Source organism: Camelus bactrianus, chromosome 7 (assembly GCF_048773025.1).
Source record: "Camelus bactrianus isolate YW-2024 breed Bactrian camel chromosome 7, ASM4877302v1, whole genome shotgun sequence".
Classification (NCBI taxonomy): Eukaryota; Metazoa; Chordata; class Mammalia; order Artiodactyla; family Camelidae; genus Camelus; species Camelus bactrianus.
The window spans coordinates 76,247,211-76,263,351 of NC_133545.1; the positions used below are offsets into that span (position 1 = coordinate 76,247,211).

At 35.7% G+C, this 16,141-nt stretch overlaps 1 protein-coding gene across 9 annotated transcripts in view; it reads right to left on the reverse strand.

The window, feature by feature from the left end:
• The window catches only part of SRPK2 (SRSF protein kinase 2), a 204,352-nt gene that overhangs the window by 113,047 nt on the left and 75,164 nt on the right, over nt 1–16,141 (reverse strand). For 3 of the 9 annotated variants that reach the window (XM_010946684.3, XM_045510500.2, XM_074367623.1), the window contains exon 3: nt 11,508–11,571. The exons of 5 other annotated variants lie outside the window; for them this stretch is intronic. In XM_010946684.3, coding sequence (XP_010944986.1) covers nt 11,508–11,571 — 64 coding nt within the window. Of the gene's footprint in view, nt 1–10,914; nt 10,947–11,507; nt 11,572–16,141 lie in introns of those variants that run through there. One more of the 9 variants, XM_045510501.2, reaches the window with a different exon arrangement.

Consider the following 16,141-nt stretch of genomic DNA (forward strand, 5'->3'; position numbering starts at 1 on the left):
TCTATCTCATTTTATCTTTCTCTTTAAACCAGTCAGGAAACTAATGTATTGCTTTTCCAATTAACAGACACTGTTAAGTTAGTAGAATATTAAGAGAACTTAAAATTTAGTTAAGTGGTGTGATGGTAAATAACTAAGTGATATTTTTCTCCCTTGAAAGATGAAGGGGGACTAAGCATCGCCCCAAAAAAAGAAATTTTTTTTAGTAAAGTTAGTATCTTTACTAAAGGACAAATAACTAGTGAATGCAATTTCCTTTATATTATCCATCTGAGTTAAAATAAAGGAAATAAACTGTTTTATCCATAATATTATCAGGATAAAAAAAAGCAAAATAATAAGAAAATGGAAATAGGGTAGAGCATATAGCAAAGAAAGAACAATACTCTTTTCTAAATGAAAAAAAAAATGTTAACAATAGAGTTCACTGGCATTCTCATCTGAACATAACATTTAGTGGTCTTAAATTTTAAATTAAAATGAAATAAAATTTAAACTTTAGTTCTTTGGTCATAAGAGCCACTGTTCAAATGATCAATAAGCCACATCTGTATTCTAGACTCCCATCACTGCAGGAAGTTTATCACACAGCACTGGCCTAGAATGTTCTAAATAAACAATTTATAGATGTGATACTCTATATATCCACTGGGCAAAGACTTCTGTCACACTGTTGACAGAAAATTCTGATACCAACATTTCGTATTTCTAACATTTTATATTCATGATTATCAGAATCCTGTATTCATGATTAACCATATAAACACAGAAAAAAACACTTCAGGTTCTCCACAGGCCAATCATCTGTCTCTAGAGTGTCTCTATTCACTCAGAAGAGAAACCTCCCTCTTTTCAAAGCCTTCAAGAGGAATATATTTCATAGCCTCTCTTGGCAATTCCCCCAGCATCACAGAATTCATCTGCCCTCAGTCACTCACATGGTAAATACTGCTATAATTTTCCCACCTATTTCCAGGACAGATGACTAACATTTTGCCACCAACTCCACAGGACATCTTACAACCTTCAATCCTAGAAGAAAAAGCACATTTCTTTTAACTTCCTTAAAAGACCTTACTTAATGTCCACAGGAGCATGTACCTGTTCTAAACACGGACAGAATAGCTCCCTTTCTGAAACCTTTCAATGGTTGTTGTAAACTAAAGCAGAAAATTAAAAAACTTCACCACTGCAAAGAGTCTTTGCCACCAGGGTACAAGATCTCTCTCCTACCTTTTTCCCCATCCTTTCCTCTACTCTTTCCCAGCCTTATGGAATGATTTAGAGTTCCCAATGGTACCACGATACTGCATTTCACTCCGACTTCTCCCATGCTGCTTCCTCAGATTGCAAGGCTAACCTGAGGATTTGGACCTTAGATTCCAGTCTTCCTGCTGTACACAGCACACTCCCCACCTCTACTCCCCAGGAAAAAAATTCAAATTTCAGCAAAAGAAATGCATTTTGTCAAAAGGAAGATCTTAACTAAAATGGTGATTAAATTTTGCAATAGTGAATACTTACTAAACATCCACAAGACTCTGGTTTAACAAGGAAGGTTAGAGAATCTTAATTCCTGTATATCTTTGAAAAAATAAAGGAAAACCAACCATTTGTGTCGAATGTTTTGTCATCTGTCTGGAGTGAGAAGCTTGACTCATGCAACGTTTTAAAATCCCTTACAAAATTAAGATTCATTAGCATGAACACTCAGTATACCTAAGACATTTCATAAATGCTGAACTGAATACAAGAACCTACTGTGTCCTCTACCTTGTTAAAGTTGACTGGACTGACCTCACTTGCACTTATGCACATCTGATGCAACACCTAAGGTACAATAGCAACATTTGGTTTTACTAGAGGGAAGAACCAAGGAGTAGAGGGACTGGTATGTCAACACTGTCTAGCAAACTGCTCAAAGTCGTCTATACAACGTAACACTCTCTTTAAAGAGACTCTTGTGAGAACCCCAAATCAGGGTGTGAGAACCCCAAATCAGGGTGTAAGAAAAAGGTTCTTTATACATAGCCTGTTAGTCTATAAAGCCGTAACTTTGGGTAGGCAATTTAACACTCCCTACTGAGAGTCTTACAAGTCGACCTTGCAAGTGACTCCATTTTTAAGACCAAGACTCAATTAATAAAATTATGGTACACCTATCCATATCATGGACTCAGTCCTACGCAGCCTTTAAAAATAATACCATCAAAAAGATATTATAAAAGATTACTTAATAACATAAGAAAAATTGCATGTTAAATATAAAAAGCTAATTTGAAAATAATTTGTCAGTATGATATTGAGTTTTCTTGTTAGTGATAGCATTATTAATGTTAAAACTCATGTGCTTGATTTTGCAGATATACTTGAACTAAAAAAAAATTAAACTTAAAACAAAAAATTAAAAATGATGACTGACTTAATGATAAAAGCATTTGCTTTTTGTTTTCTTTTAATCTAAATTTTCTAAAATAAGTAGATGGATCTTCTGAGATATGTGGGGAAAAATATGTTAAATAATAATCATAATTAAGGAAAGCTTTGGTTCTCCTACAGAAACCAGTATATTTTCTCCTTACAGGTAATAAGAGCAATGTCATTTGTTTTTCTTTAGTTTGGTTGTCAGGAAACAGAAAGCCAAATTTGTCAGTCACCTTCAGTAGGTGCACAGCAAACACCACATAAACAGGTGTGCATCTGACTGTCCTCCCTCATAACCTTCTACTCTGACCTGCATTTTCTCTGATTCTTCTTCCACTGCATTGTAGACATTATTCTAACTCGTCTCAAAATATTTTTTTGTGGAGAAGGATGGGAATGAAGAGGAAAAAGAAAAATGGAAAAAGAAGGAAAAGGGGAAAGGAGAAAAAGGATGAGGCGGCAGTTGTGCAAACAGAGCACTGTTCTCCCTCTAATTTTCAGATTATTTATTAAAGTTCAAGTTTCACCATAGTAGATACTTAATAAATATTTGTAGAATAAATGAACATAACTTCCCAGTTTGAGAAATGTGTATCTTTTGGGGGCCTTAGCTACTCCAAATAGTTGGTAACTTACTGAATTTTTGGTATCTTAGTATGCAGGTATTAGAGGAGTGACTGCCAATGTCTTTTGCTTATTTAAAACGTCAGAAAAACTCAAAAACACACTCCTTAGCATGACAATTGTTTGACTTGTACTTCCCAGATTGTGCTGAATACTCATAGGATTTGAAACTCCTTTACACAAAATCTGAACAGGTCTGTGGCTCACAAATTGTGAATCAATGTGCTACAGTACAGTAGAAAAATGTTTCCCATGAACTGAATTTAGATAACAGATACTCTTTTTTTTTTAAGGTTGGTACAGGCTTCTGTTTTGTTTTGTTTTTTAATTTGCACCATCATTTAAAATAAGAGGAATCTTACATGAGAATCAAATTTTCAACTTCTAAAAATCACAAAAACTGGCACACTTGGCCTTTATTTCAACATGGCAGTAATTAGCAAGAACCAATCAGCAGCCACCTCTTTAAGATGGGGTTGTGGTCCCAGGTTGCTACCGTCCCCAACTGGCCCTTATCACTCATTTACAGCAACTGCATTTGTAACCCATTACCACAGCTCTAGTCTTAACATAAGTTCCCCCAAAACCCAGTTATTTGTGATTTGTAATTCTTTCAGCAACTGCCAGTGGCCTTCCACCAGCGTCATCCATGATGCAGCACTCAGCACTGCACACCCAAGAAGCTGACCGAGGTATTTCAGGCGTAAGCCACCCACCAAGGCCTCTTCTGCTTTTGTGCTGCCTTTGCTGCTCCCTGATTTCCCAATAGCTGGGTGGCTGGCACATAGCAGCTACTGATAAACAATGGATGGATGGATGGATGGATGGATGGATGGATGGATGGATGGATGGATGGATGGGTGGATGGGTGGATGGGTGGATGGGTGGCAGATGGATGATAAAGTAATCTATACTAAAATTAGTTGTAATTTCTTTCAACCTACAGACAAATAAAGAATTCTGCTATAAAGGGAATTTGCAATATGGCTGTTAAAAGTAGAGTTTTGGGGTTTTTTGCTGCAATTGTTATTCTTATAATAGCTGTTCACATTTGTTCAAAACTTAATGGGGGAGTGGGCAAAAAAATGAAGATGAAGTGTCACGGCTGGTATACAAAATGACTTTCACTGAGTCTGGACTAGGCACTGAATCACATACTGAGAAAATTACTCCTTTCCTGAGGCTCTTTCAATCTGAGTATATAAAAAAATAAGTCTCACTTCAGTGCTAACACATATTTAAGCCCGTTTATGACACTGGCAATTTAACCTCCCTTGTAAAGAAGGAGCATATGGCTCAGGCCTGAACCCTTTATCAGACAACAGAATCTAGACAGGATTTAATAGTAATTGTTTTTAAAGGCAAGTGATACTGGTTCTCCCGTTCTGGTAGGGATAAAACGATTCCTTTTTAAAGAAAATTAACTTATAAAAAGTACTATAAAGTTTTATGTTGTATATATTTCACCACAGTTAAAAATAAACAAAAAGGCATAATATTAAGTAAGTAACAGCAGAGGGTGAAACGCTACCATGACAAAAAGCACCAAGATAATATTTAAAATACTGACATTTGGGAAATAAATGGCTATGGTTTGATGTTACCAGCTTGGCACACAAAAAGTGTTCGGATTCACTTTAATTTCTAGTATACATTAAAACAAATGTAAAAAAAATACATATAATGAACTATGCATTTTTATGGTGATTAAAAAAACCTGATTTTAACCTTGATAATTTATGAGTTAAATTAGCTTATGATTACACATGACTGTATGATTACATATATAACAGACTATGATCATATATGGCTATAAATTATTTATCTATGCCAATATCATAGAAATAGATGACTCCTATAGCAAAAACAAGACCTTTTCAAGTTTGTAATTTGTAAGCAGCAAATGATGGCATAAAAATATTTTGTGATGAAAGCACTTCTGTATTTAAGATCATAAGCTGGGGCGAATAGTAAATAAGCCAGCAAATACACCAAATATCACTGGTACTCCCCACTGCCAAACAGCAGCTATGACAAATGCTACAAATGAGAGGTGCACAGTTCTGTAAAGGCTTATAATAGGTGTAATTTGACCTAGGCAGGGCTTTTTGAGATGGAAGGGATGGAAGAGGCAAAACAGCAAGGCAGGATAAACATGACCCAGTGTGAGGTTAGGCTGGAGAGGATAGGTGCTCAACGGCCCAGTTTACAATGGAGTTTACCTTTATACGAAGAACAATGGGAAAACAGCAGAAGAGGTTTTAAAGTGCAGTGACGTACCTGAGCAGATCTGCCTTCTCTGAAAGGTTTGCTCTGGCTGTAATGTAGCAACCCTCCCAAGAGGCATCAGAAAACAGAACCAAAGTTTAAATGGATAACAAACTAACAAAATGATTTAGAAACAACTGCATCTAGATCAAATAAATAAAGGCTAACAGGAAGGAAGCTCTGATAACTGCCCGGGTTTGTTATTTTTTTTTGGTTTTGTTTTTTTTTTTAACAGAAATTAAAAGATAACACCACATTTTTATTTAGGTACATGATGTAAAACTTTGAGAGACCATGAACAATATAAAACTTAACACTCAGAACATACCAAAAATGTCTTAATTTCTTGGTCAGACCTAAGTGGACTACTGGCATCACAGGTTTTAAGGTAGAGAGGACTGGAGATCTAGGGAGGGATATTCAGGGGTGGGGTGTCTAAATACCAACGGTGAGGCTCTGGTTACTTCTCCACTTCCTAGTCCAAGCTTCACTTTTATATGTTTTACATGAGAGGTTTCTAATAAGGTTCAGCTGACGAAATGGTTTTGTTACTGAAACCAAATCTGAAAACTGATGTTAATGGCCTGTGTCCTCCAGGACACAGGTAAAAGACTAGAAGCAGTCAGTGGGAGAGCAGCGCCTCAGTGACTACACCCTATGGTTCATGTTTGGTCTAAATTGGTAATTCTGATCTTCTTCATGAGACACAGTACTCAGAAATAGTCCCCTATCTGCTTCTAATCCTCCTCCAAAAGGTTCAAACTCTGGGTTACACTGGCACAGCCACCAGAATGCTAAAAGAGAAAGGAGGGACGGAGGGAATGGTACAGGAAGGGGAAGGGAAGAGAAAAAGAATATATAGTAGCCAGCTGGCAAGGACGTGGAGCACAGCTAGTGGGCGTGAAGATTGGCACTGTTCACTTCGGAAAATTGGCAATATCCACCAAAATTCAGCAACTGCACTCCTAGGAATACATGCAACAGAAATGCATGCAAAGGTCCCTTCACCAGAAGACATGTAGACAGATCTTCACTGCAGCACTGTTCCTAGCAGCCACCAACTGCAAATAGGCCACATGCTCATCAATAGGAGACTGGATTAATTTTCTATTGTGAGGTATGTTCATACAGTGAATACTGTGCAGCAATGAGACTGAAGCCACTACAACTACACATGTACGCATCTCACACAGGTAAAGCTGCAAAAGGACAGACCAAAAGAGTACACACACAGAGGGTTTCTATTTATATGTAATATTCAAAAACATATAAAACTACAGAATAATCATGTGCAGAAATAATCTCTATCTCCACCTTAATACTAAAGCCCAAAACAAACCACAGACAAATATTAACAGCTGAAAACTTCTACAAGTAAACTTAGCTGAAATTCTTAGTGACCATGGGCTTGGCAAAGATTTCTTGGACACCACACAAAACAAACTACAAAAGGGAAAAAAAAAATCAATGACTTGAATTTTATAATGATTTGTGATCTATGCACTTTTCAATATACACCTTCAATTTAAATGTTACTGAATAAAAGAAAATAAACATAAAATCATAAAGACTGAATAGATGGACGACAACCCAATCCATCACTATCATCTCATCTCATCACTCATGAAAAACTACATCTCAAATACTTCTATCCTGCAAATACAAAAACAGCAGAGAGGGGTGGAAAGGGAAAAATGTTATCAGTAACTCCTTGTCCTACACATTGAGTTGAAACGGGGAGGTGGCAGATCCAATGAAGAGAATCTTTTATAAAATTTGGCTCTCCTCTCACAACTACTCTTTAATTCAGAAACATGGAGGAAAATACATTCAACATAAGAGCAAATAAAAGACACTTTGATCCTAGATCATGTTTCACTGAATATTCTTTACTTTCTTCTCTCTGCATCTGGTCCCAATCTTATTTACTTATTTTCTCCCTTCCGTTCTCCTTATTCTTCCAGATTTCTTTTTGCTCTCTGCAACCACGCGTAATTATCATATGCCCTTTTTCTTTTCACCAAAGAAGCTCCAAACTAAGAAAAGGAATTAAAATACATACACAAAAATAGCACAGGTTTTTTATGCATTTCAAATGCCTTTATACTGGGGGAGGGTCAACATACAATCTCCACTTCTCACCAATTCTGTTTATACAGCATTGGTAGAATACAGGCCACGGTATAATTACTTATATATGATATTTTCTCCTTCCTTTCTTCTTTAAAAGGCAACTAGCAATTTATCAATACAAGTATGTGCTAGCTATGTGGAATGCTAAAGATCCAGGATACTACTACTTATCTGATTCCAGTACAAGGACCCCTTTTAACAGCAAAAAATATCAAGAACACTTACACAACAAGAAATGATCCTTTTATTATCCGTTCCCTGAGAAAATGCTATACTACCTGGCACTGATATTTCGTTACCTTTTGACTGATTGTGAACCTTACTAACCACAACAACATCTATTAACATTTCACAAAGCAGAAGTGGGCAATGCTTAGTACAAATGGAGATTCTCTGCTTCTCAAGCCTCTCACCCTCAGGACCTCCCCCCCAGTCCTCCTTGGTGTCAGTCTAGATGGACTGGGAACCACAGTTCTCAGCACTCTGGGCTCAACTCTGATCAAGAATTATACAATCTTGCTCATGAGTTCACTGAAGTAGTAATAAGGTTTGACAAAAACTGTAGCAAAGCAAAGTGCCTTCTTTCACTCAGGATCTTTCTGGGATGATTTATCAGAGTCCTCCCAACAGCCACAATTTAGTTTCTTCTCATTCAGAATTAGTATCTGAAATATTTAATACATGATTACTACCTTTTTCCTAGCTATTATCATGATTATTGCTCCTCATCTTCCTCTTCCCCACCCACTGTAACCCAACAAATTTCCACATCCCAGAAGAGTTCTAGATAGGAAAAGGGAAAAAGGAACAAAAACTAACTTTCACATCAAATAAATATTCACGGCAATTTTTTTGTATTAGGTGGGAGTAGATTTAGAAGTAAAACTGTGCTTGACCCTTGTCTCTGACATATTTAACCTGAATATATTCATTCATTCAACAGGAACTCAATAAAAAAATAAAACATTAGCCACAGAGTGTATTCCTAAAATCTGCAGAAGGGTACTCTCTTGCCACAGATAAGTCTTCCTCTTAACTGTCAATAACAAACAAATCGTGCTCGTTTTTTTTTTAATTCATTCAATAATGTTCTCTGTCCTTAATTTTTAACATGGGTAAGCTGATATTTTTCTCTCTCCAAAATATAAAACCAAAAAGTAAATTAATATTTTTGTCACCACATTGTTTTTTTCCCTATGAGTCAGCCATTCTGAACAGAAGTACTCCACGCTCCCCTGAAAAGTGACATTTGATAGACCCTCATTATTTTGTTAAAGGTAAAAAAAAAAAAAAATTATGATTTTTAAATTTCAAGGTGGTAATGAGTCTGTTAAGATAACGTACTCCCTAATTTAGGTCACAAAACAACCTTCAAAACTCCATTATAACATTACTTCAAATCGTATCTGTATGTATTTCTCAATGAAGGATCCTTAAGAGTGTACAAAAATGAAGTTTTTTGTTTTGCTTTTCCCATTTTACAAAACTGTCTAGAAAAATTAATTCAACCAATACTGTCACAGGACTAGCAATTTCCATTAAGCAGGTTAAAAATATGAGCTAGAAAGATTATTAGGAACATCATATCACTTTTTATGTATCTATTATGTTTTGTATTTAAAACATCTTTCCTCCACTCCTCTGAAATATCAAAAATTATTCTATACTGCGGTGAAAAAAAATCAATCATGACAAATGTTAACTTGGTTTCTTACAAAGAAGTAGCTTCTCCTCTCTTTAAAGAAAGAAGACAGGGTTTCTTTTCTTTTCTTTTCTTTTTTAACAATAAATACATGGGAATGGGAATACTGACCACAGGTAAATTCCACGTATCTTTTAAGACTCATGCCATGCCTCAGATAACTAATTTTAAAATAAAACAAAGACTTTAAAAATTCAGGTAATTAGAGAGCAAGGAATTAAAGAATGTGATGGTAACGTTACATGATACTATAAACAATTACATCCCTGGGCAGAATAGTCTCACTAGGCCATGAATTTTTTTTTGAACTTCAGATTTTTATTTCTCAAGTTCTTCCAAATATGTTTAAAAGACAAATGATTTGACTATTTATCACTGTATAGTTTTTATAAAGGAGGAAAAATAAGTAATTTCTATTTTTAATATATCTGCATTAGTGAAACAACTTCTGTGTTGGCAAAATGTTAGCTGACCCACACAACTACATTTATACCCACTAAGTCAGCATATCACAACTGCCAAATACATGTGTAAGCACCCCCAAAAGAATAACAAACAAAGCAAGCAAGCTCTGGTAAAACTGTGCATAAAGCTGTCATAAGCATAGTGGCTGTTTTCAACTTTAAAATCATGACCACATGCATCCTCTCTTTCCATCAAATGTAACCACAGGAGCTTAGGTAAAACAATAGCAACAATAATTTTTAAATAAATAAATGTAATCACCAAAATATTTTAGAATCTTTCCTTATAAAAATAAAAAAAATTAAAATGTATTTTAACCATAAAAACCTCACCCATCCCTAACATGTTTCTGAAGAATTTTCACCCATTCTGTTCAACCCTAATTTATCAACGGAGAATACATGCTACTCAAAAGAGTCAATATAATTATTACTGTCATACCATTAAGAATGTTCTTCCTAGTAATAAAACTCTAACATTACAGTTGGCACTCAGTCCATTCACTATTTACACCACCACCCTCTCCCCCTTCCCATCACCACCATTTTACTGGCAGAATATTCACAAGGCTGAAGATTGTTTTTCATCTCAGCAAAAAGAATGCTTAAAATCAGATGGCCAGCCACAAACCAGAAGTTAGAAGCTACATAAAAATAAACACAAATGTGCCTAAAATTTTTCTATTTTCAACCTCTAAAGAAAGTAGTAACATCTTCGTTATTTGTAATTCTCTAAATTATAGCCAGGAGCCTTTCACCTAATTATACTAATAAATCAATTGAATGTCATCATTTTGCCATCAGATCATGTCCTCCATACACTAGTGAACTATAATTAAATCCATTTTACCATGTTGGGTTCTTCACCTCATATTTTTTCCCAGTGCTTTTTTCAAATCATTCTTTAACTACCAAATTATTTCTCCATAATACTTTCCTAAATATTAAATCTATGAACAAAAAGATAACCCTGAAAACTAACCATAGAAAAGATAAATTAACACACCTTAATACAAAATATCAACATCAGGTATAAACTATCAGAAAGGTAAGCACCAACTCAAGAACCACAATTGAAAACATTATGTAGTATACATAATTTTGGTAAACAGAAATAAACACATTTACATATCAAAATAGGCAACTATAGCCTCATTTCTGACTTGAGATAAAAATGTTTTAATTGTATTCATTAAGTAAAATAGGTATTTTAAGAAAATATCTCCTTACAGGTATAATCATTTGATTGACAGATAAAATAATTGCTTTAAAAATACTTCTGAGTCATTTTGTCCTTACCTGCAGGCATGAACCATTACTGCATGCAGTGACTGTTCCATTTCCTAGCACAGACTTGAAGAAGCATCATATCTCTCTTTCAGAATGTGACTAATCTGTGGGTTTGCAATTCCTAAGCTATTCACAAATGGCACTCCCTTTCCACATAAGAAAATATTTATCCCAACCAAAAGCTAAGTATTTTTAACCTAATCTTACAAATAATATTGATAATTTTTGTGTAGCAACAACCTGAAAAAACAAGAAAACCTAATACAAGTAAGTCCTTAAAGAAAGCAAGATTTTTGTTCGTTTTTTAGCTAAGTAAATTATTCTTTAAAGCCCTTAACAGCTGTCACACATGAACCAGCGGTCTGCTGTGTTATGGTGTGCATGCTGCAGCTGATTAGGCTTCACTTTTTTTTAAAAAAATCAATTACCCTTTGTAAAAGCCGAACAGCTTGCCCAAATACACATCTTCAATAAAGCACAATGACCAGCATGCAGTACAATACGCTTCATAGCAAACTTGACGAGGAAAAAAAAAACACATCCTGGTTTGTTTCTTAGCAATGCTACACCATTAATTGTTCATGCAAGAGATGTAGCTGTACCTTTCTGAAGAGGACGACTTCTCAGAGTTAACTGACATCAGCAGCTCAATCTTCTGCTTGATTTCTGGAAAAATCAGAAAATATTCACAACCAAGATTGCCTGCCCTTGCTTTCAAGCCTTATATCAAGAGATTTTTCTTCTCTAATCCCTTTTGTTCAAAATGAGGCCACAAGATTCGCAGTACTTCTGCTAGGACTGGGATTCAATGGTGCTATAAAGGGAAAAGGCTCCAGAGGCATCAGGCCTTGCTAAACTATGCACATGACTGTTTATGAAAGCAGGAAGTACCATTTCTTTTAAGCAGAGGGGTGTTTTCTTTTTTAAGGTAGAACTAGCTTGGCTCTACAAGAAGATTTTAAATGCAGCAAATTAAAATACAAACCAAAAATGCTAACAACTGGATTCAATAAACTAGATAATTTGAGAAGCCTGGGTAATAAAGTTACAGACTGTAATGAACAGATAGGCAACCCTCGGCCACTTCTATTTCACCAGCCCTGAAAAATATGGCTCAGTGAATCATTTTTGTCAGTTAAGAATTAAATATTAAACCAGAATCCCAATTTACAGATTAAAAATTTTTAACCTTTGTTATAATTTCTTGATTGTCTTTAAAGATGTATTTAACATCTACCCCCTAACTCCTTTAGAAAAAGACTTCCGTTTTACACCTTAATTTTCCCCTCCTCCTTCGCAGTACAGCACAAGTGAACAGCAACACCCAGTCACCGGGCAGATAATATACTTGTCCTTTTAGGAAAGGACTGAAAATGCTATCTGCAACAGAAATGTAAGTGCCAATTCAATTTAATTAAAAGATCACTGCTGATAATGATTTGAGAAAAAAAAGATTCTAGACTTTAATGGAAGGTGGGGTAAAAATAAAAGAGGAAAAGAAAAAGAGAAGGGAAAAATATCTAACATATTTCCTTTAAAATATTAACCACTAACCTAAAGCACATAATTTTACACCAATAAGCAAAACATGATCCTATTACCCAGACTATTTCAAATATAAAGCTGTTTTCCTATTTGTAAATGTGTTTTCCTATTAGTAATTTTAAAAGTTCACATATCAAAAATAAAACAAAAGTGCCACTGAAATGCTATAGGCAGTCTCAGGATTTCAAAGTAGACCTCAGCCAGTTGAGGTTTTTTGTAAAGGGCGAAAAAATTTTAATTTTTAAGATTCTTGATAATAGGGAATATGAGATGTAAAAAAAAAAATTAGTTGCATAAAATACAATGACTGGAACTGTACAGAAATATCCCCTCAATGCTGTTAAAATAAAGGTTTTTCCAAAGTGTCCAAGCTAATAACTTCATTCACTGTACATTATAAAGCTGGCATGAATAACTGATGAGAACAGAATCTACCACAAGCTGTAGCCAAACTACCTAACCACTGGGGGAGAGCACACAGCACAGCAGTTCAACTAAAATGATGATAATGAAACTTACCTGGAGGATTCTTACGTGGATTACAGAGCCTGGCACCTGGTGCCACAGTGAACGCTCAGTAAAGCCCCTCCCTCCTGTTTAAAAAGAACACGGCATTTAAGAGCCCAGACCCGGCTGCCAAGCAGCCCTGGATTTGAAAGCAGGCTCCCCCGTCATTTTTAATAGTCATGTGACCTTGGGGGAAATTACTTAAACTCTCTAAGCCTCTATCTCCTCTCCTGTATAATGGGGATAATAATTCTACGTGAAGGGCTGTTGTGAGGATTTAATGAAATAATCCATGAAAGGACATAGTGTTGTGCTTGGCATGTAGTAACCCTCTGCCTATTGTTAGGTAGTGCCTAGCAAAGGATGGGATACTAAATAAATATTTGTTGATTGAGTTAATGAGTTATACTAGGTCTGTCTCATTTTAAAGAATTTTAAAGAGTTTTAATTCACCTCCGTCTTTCTACCAACCTCAGTATTCACCACAGTGTTACTGTATGTGGAAATTTAATCTGTATCTCAGCCTTTCTACCTAGAGAATTATTCTCGGTTTATTAGCTAGCCACTTCAGGAATGAAGCAACACTTGAATCCTTCTTCAGTGTGGCATTTTTTAATTCCAAAAAGACAAGAAGTTTACACTTCAGTGTATCTATATAGTGTCTGTGCATTTAAGGTGGAAGTCCTCAAGATTAAGCTACACAGCTCTAATGAAGTATATGCCCACTTTACAAACATAGATAGAAAAGTAAAAGATCTAAATCATTTTCTGGCTGGTGATTTGGGAAGATCCAAACCAAAAACATTTCAAGAAATACACGGAAAGGTTTCCAACATCATTTTCACATTTTCTTCAAACCTTCAGATTCATTTATACCTCCAGAAGGACTAGAAGGTTCAGGAATGTTCACAAATACTATGTTAACACTGCATCCTTTGAGGCTCATGAATTCCATCTATGCTACCATCTAATCCTTATCAATACCATCCATGGGTCTGAGTACTCGGCATGTTCACAAAGAAGTCCAGAAGCCATGTCACTGAGTTTCATTCCACCACAATATCCACCGTAGTCCTAAAGGGCTTTGATGTTCATGTTAATATGACTTCCAAACACCCTTGGCTAAAGACCTTGGCCTCCCCAATAGTCTCCTGAACCTCTGACCACCCGAATCATCTCCCACCATGACCACACATAGGAGACTCTCTTATACACACTGCAAATACATTCCCCAAATTAGTTGCTTGTTTTTCTATTTTATTCACAGTATCCAGGACCCTATACCTTATTTTTCTGCAATTAATTCTACCAGAGTTTTCCTTTATGAATCATGGTTTTCTTGTTAAACTTAGAAAAAATTTCCCCACATCAATTTTTTTAAAATCATCATCCTATTTTCCTCTAATATCCTGTATAATTTCATTTTTGCATGTAAATCTTGGACCTTTCTAAAATTTATTTTGGTCTATGAATTGATGTAGAAACCTGGTCTGTTTTTATAGTTCACACTTCAAAACCTTATGCCCCACCCACTCCTACAATTCTAAATTACTCTCTTCACCACCACTCCTTGGTTCCTACAAAGTAACAGTCTCACAACTTTGTAAACATATTTTTTTCACCATCCACTGTCTGCATTTATACATTCAGGCTAATAAGTACCAGAAAGGCTATGCTTCCTTATTTCGCAAAGGTATAAGCGTATTTCAGATTATAATTAAGTTGCTTCTTTAGTCACAGCTTTGTTTGAATTTCTAAGTAGTAATATAAAACAATGTAAGTTTTATTTTTAATGCTTTTGTGTTTTTATGATTCTCCTCTGGGTTCTTTGCTGGATCATCTTTTTTCATCCAGACTTAAATGCTGGAGATAGTTACAAGACCCGGTTTCCACTCACGGACCTTTCTATCTACACCCCTGATACCCACAACCATAAAGGCACTGATGATGACCAAATCTGAATTTCTAGCCCAATACTCCCTCTTGCAACCTAGAACTCTGTATACCCTTTGAAGCCTACTGGACATTTTCACCTAGATGGTCCCTGGTAGCCTTGAACGCAGCCTGAAACTAACCTCATCAACTCCCTAATCTAATGTCATTTGTTAACAGTCAACAGCAGCATCACTGCGCCTCCGAGTCAGAAAGACATTTTTGAGAGATCCCAGACTAGTACTCATCTCATTTGGGGTATCACTGCCACCAGTCTCCTTTTTTATATATTTTATGCTCTGAAATACCGAGCTCTACTCTGTGATTCCCCAAATACATCATGTTTTCTCACACCACCAAGTCTGTTCTTACACACTCTCCTCTCCGTGGAATGCCACTGTCCTGTTAGTTTCCCTTGCACATCCAACTCACTTTTCTAACCTCAGCCAAATTGTTAACTCCTTCCTGATGTCATCCCAGACAGAATACACTTCGTCTCCACTGCCCCTCTATGTATCACATACACTTCATTACAGAATTACTAAAATACATACACAGTACCTGTTTGACTTCCCATGAGATCACAGCTTCCTTAAGGATAAGGATCTGAATTTTCACATCAATTAACACTTATATGTTCATACTTTTGTGGTCTTCTTGGGCTGTTCTCCAGTTAGTGTTAAAGTTACAATCTAGCTAAGTTAGTCTCCTTGTTCTTAAATATTCATTTCCAGATACAATTACTCAATTAGAGATTCAAACAACTGTGGAGCTAGAAGGGTCCTAGAGATCACCACACAGCTGAACCACATATAAAGAAGAAATTTGAGGGGGGAAAAGATAAACAACTGGTGGTGGTAACATTCTTCACCTTTTCCAAAAGATTACTGTGTCTGTGATTTATAGCTAATTTCCAAGGACAAAGCAACCTAAGTAGAACAGTTCAGCCTTTTTTTAAAGTTGAAGTATATAGTCCAGTTTACAATGTTGTGTTAATTTCTGGTGTATAGCATAGTGATTCAGATATACATTCCTATTCTTTTTCATTATAGGCTATTACACGGTATTGAATATAGTTCCCTTCAGTCTTCTTTTGAGTCAGCTTCTTAAATGCTACTTTCTCATATCTCCAATCAATTAAAATCATCACTATTAGTCAACTTTTTTGACTAAAACAACTTGTTGGTCTGTGATACCATATTCTTCTTATTCATGACTTTGTATACCCAAAAAGAAAAACTAATTCACTGCG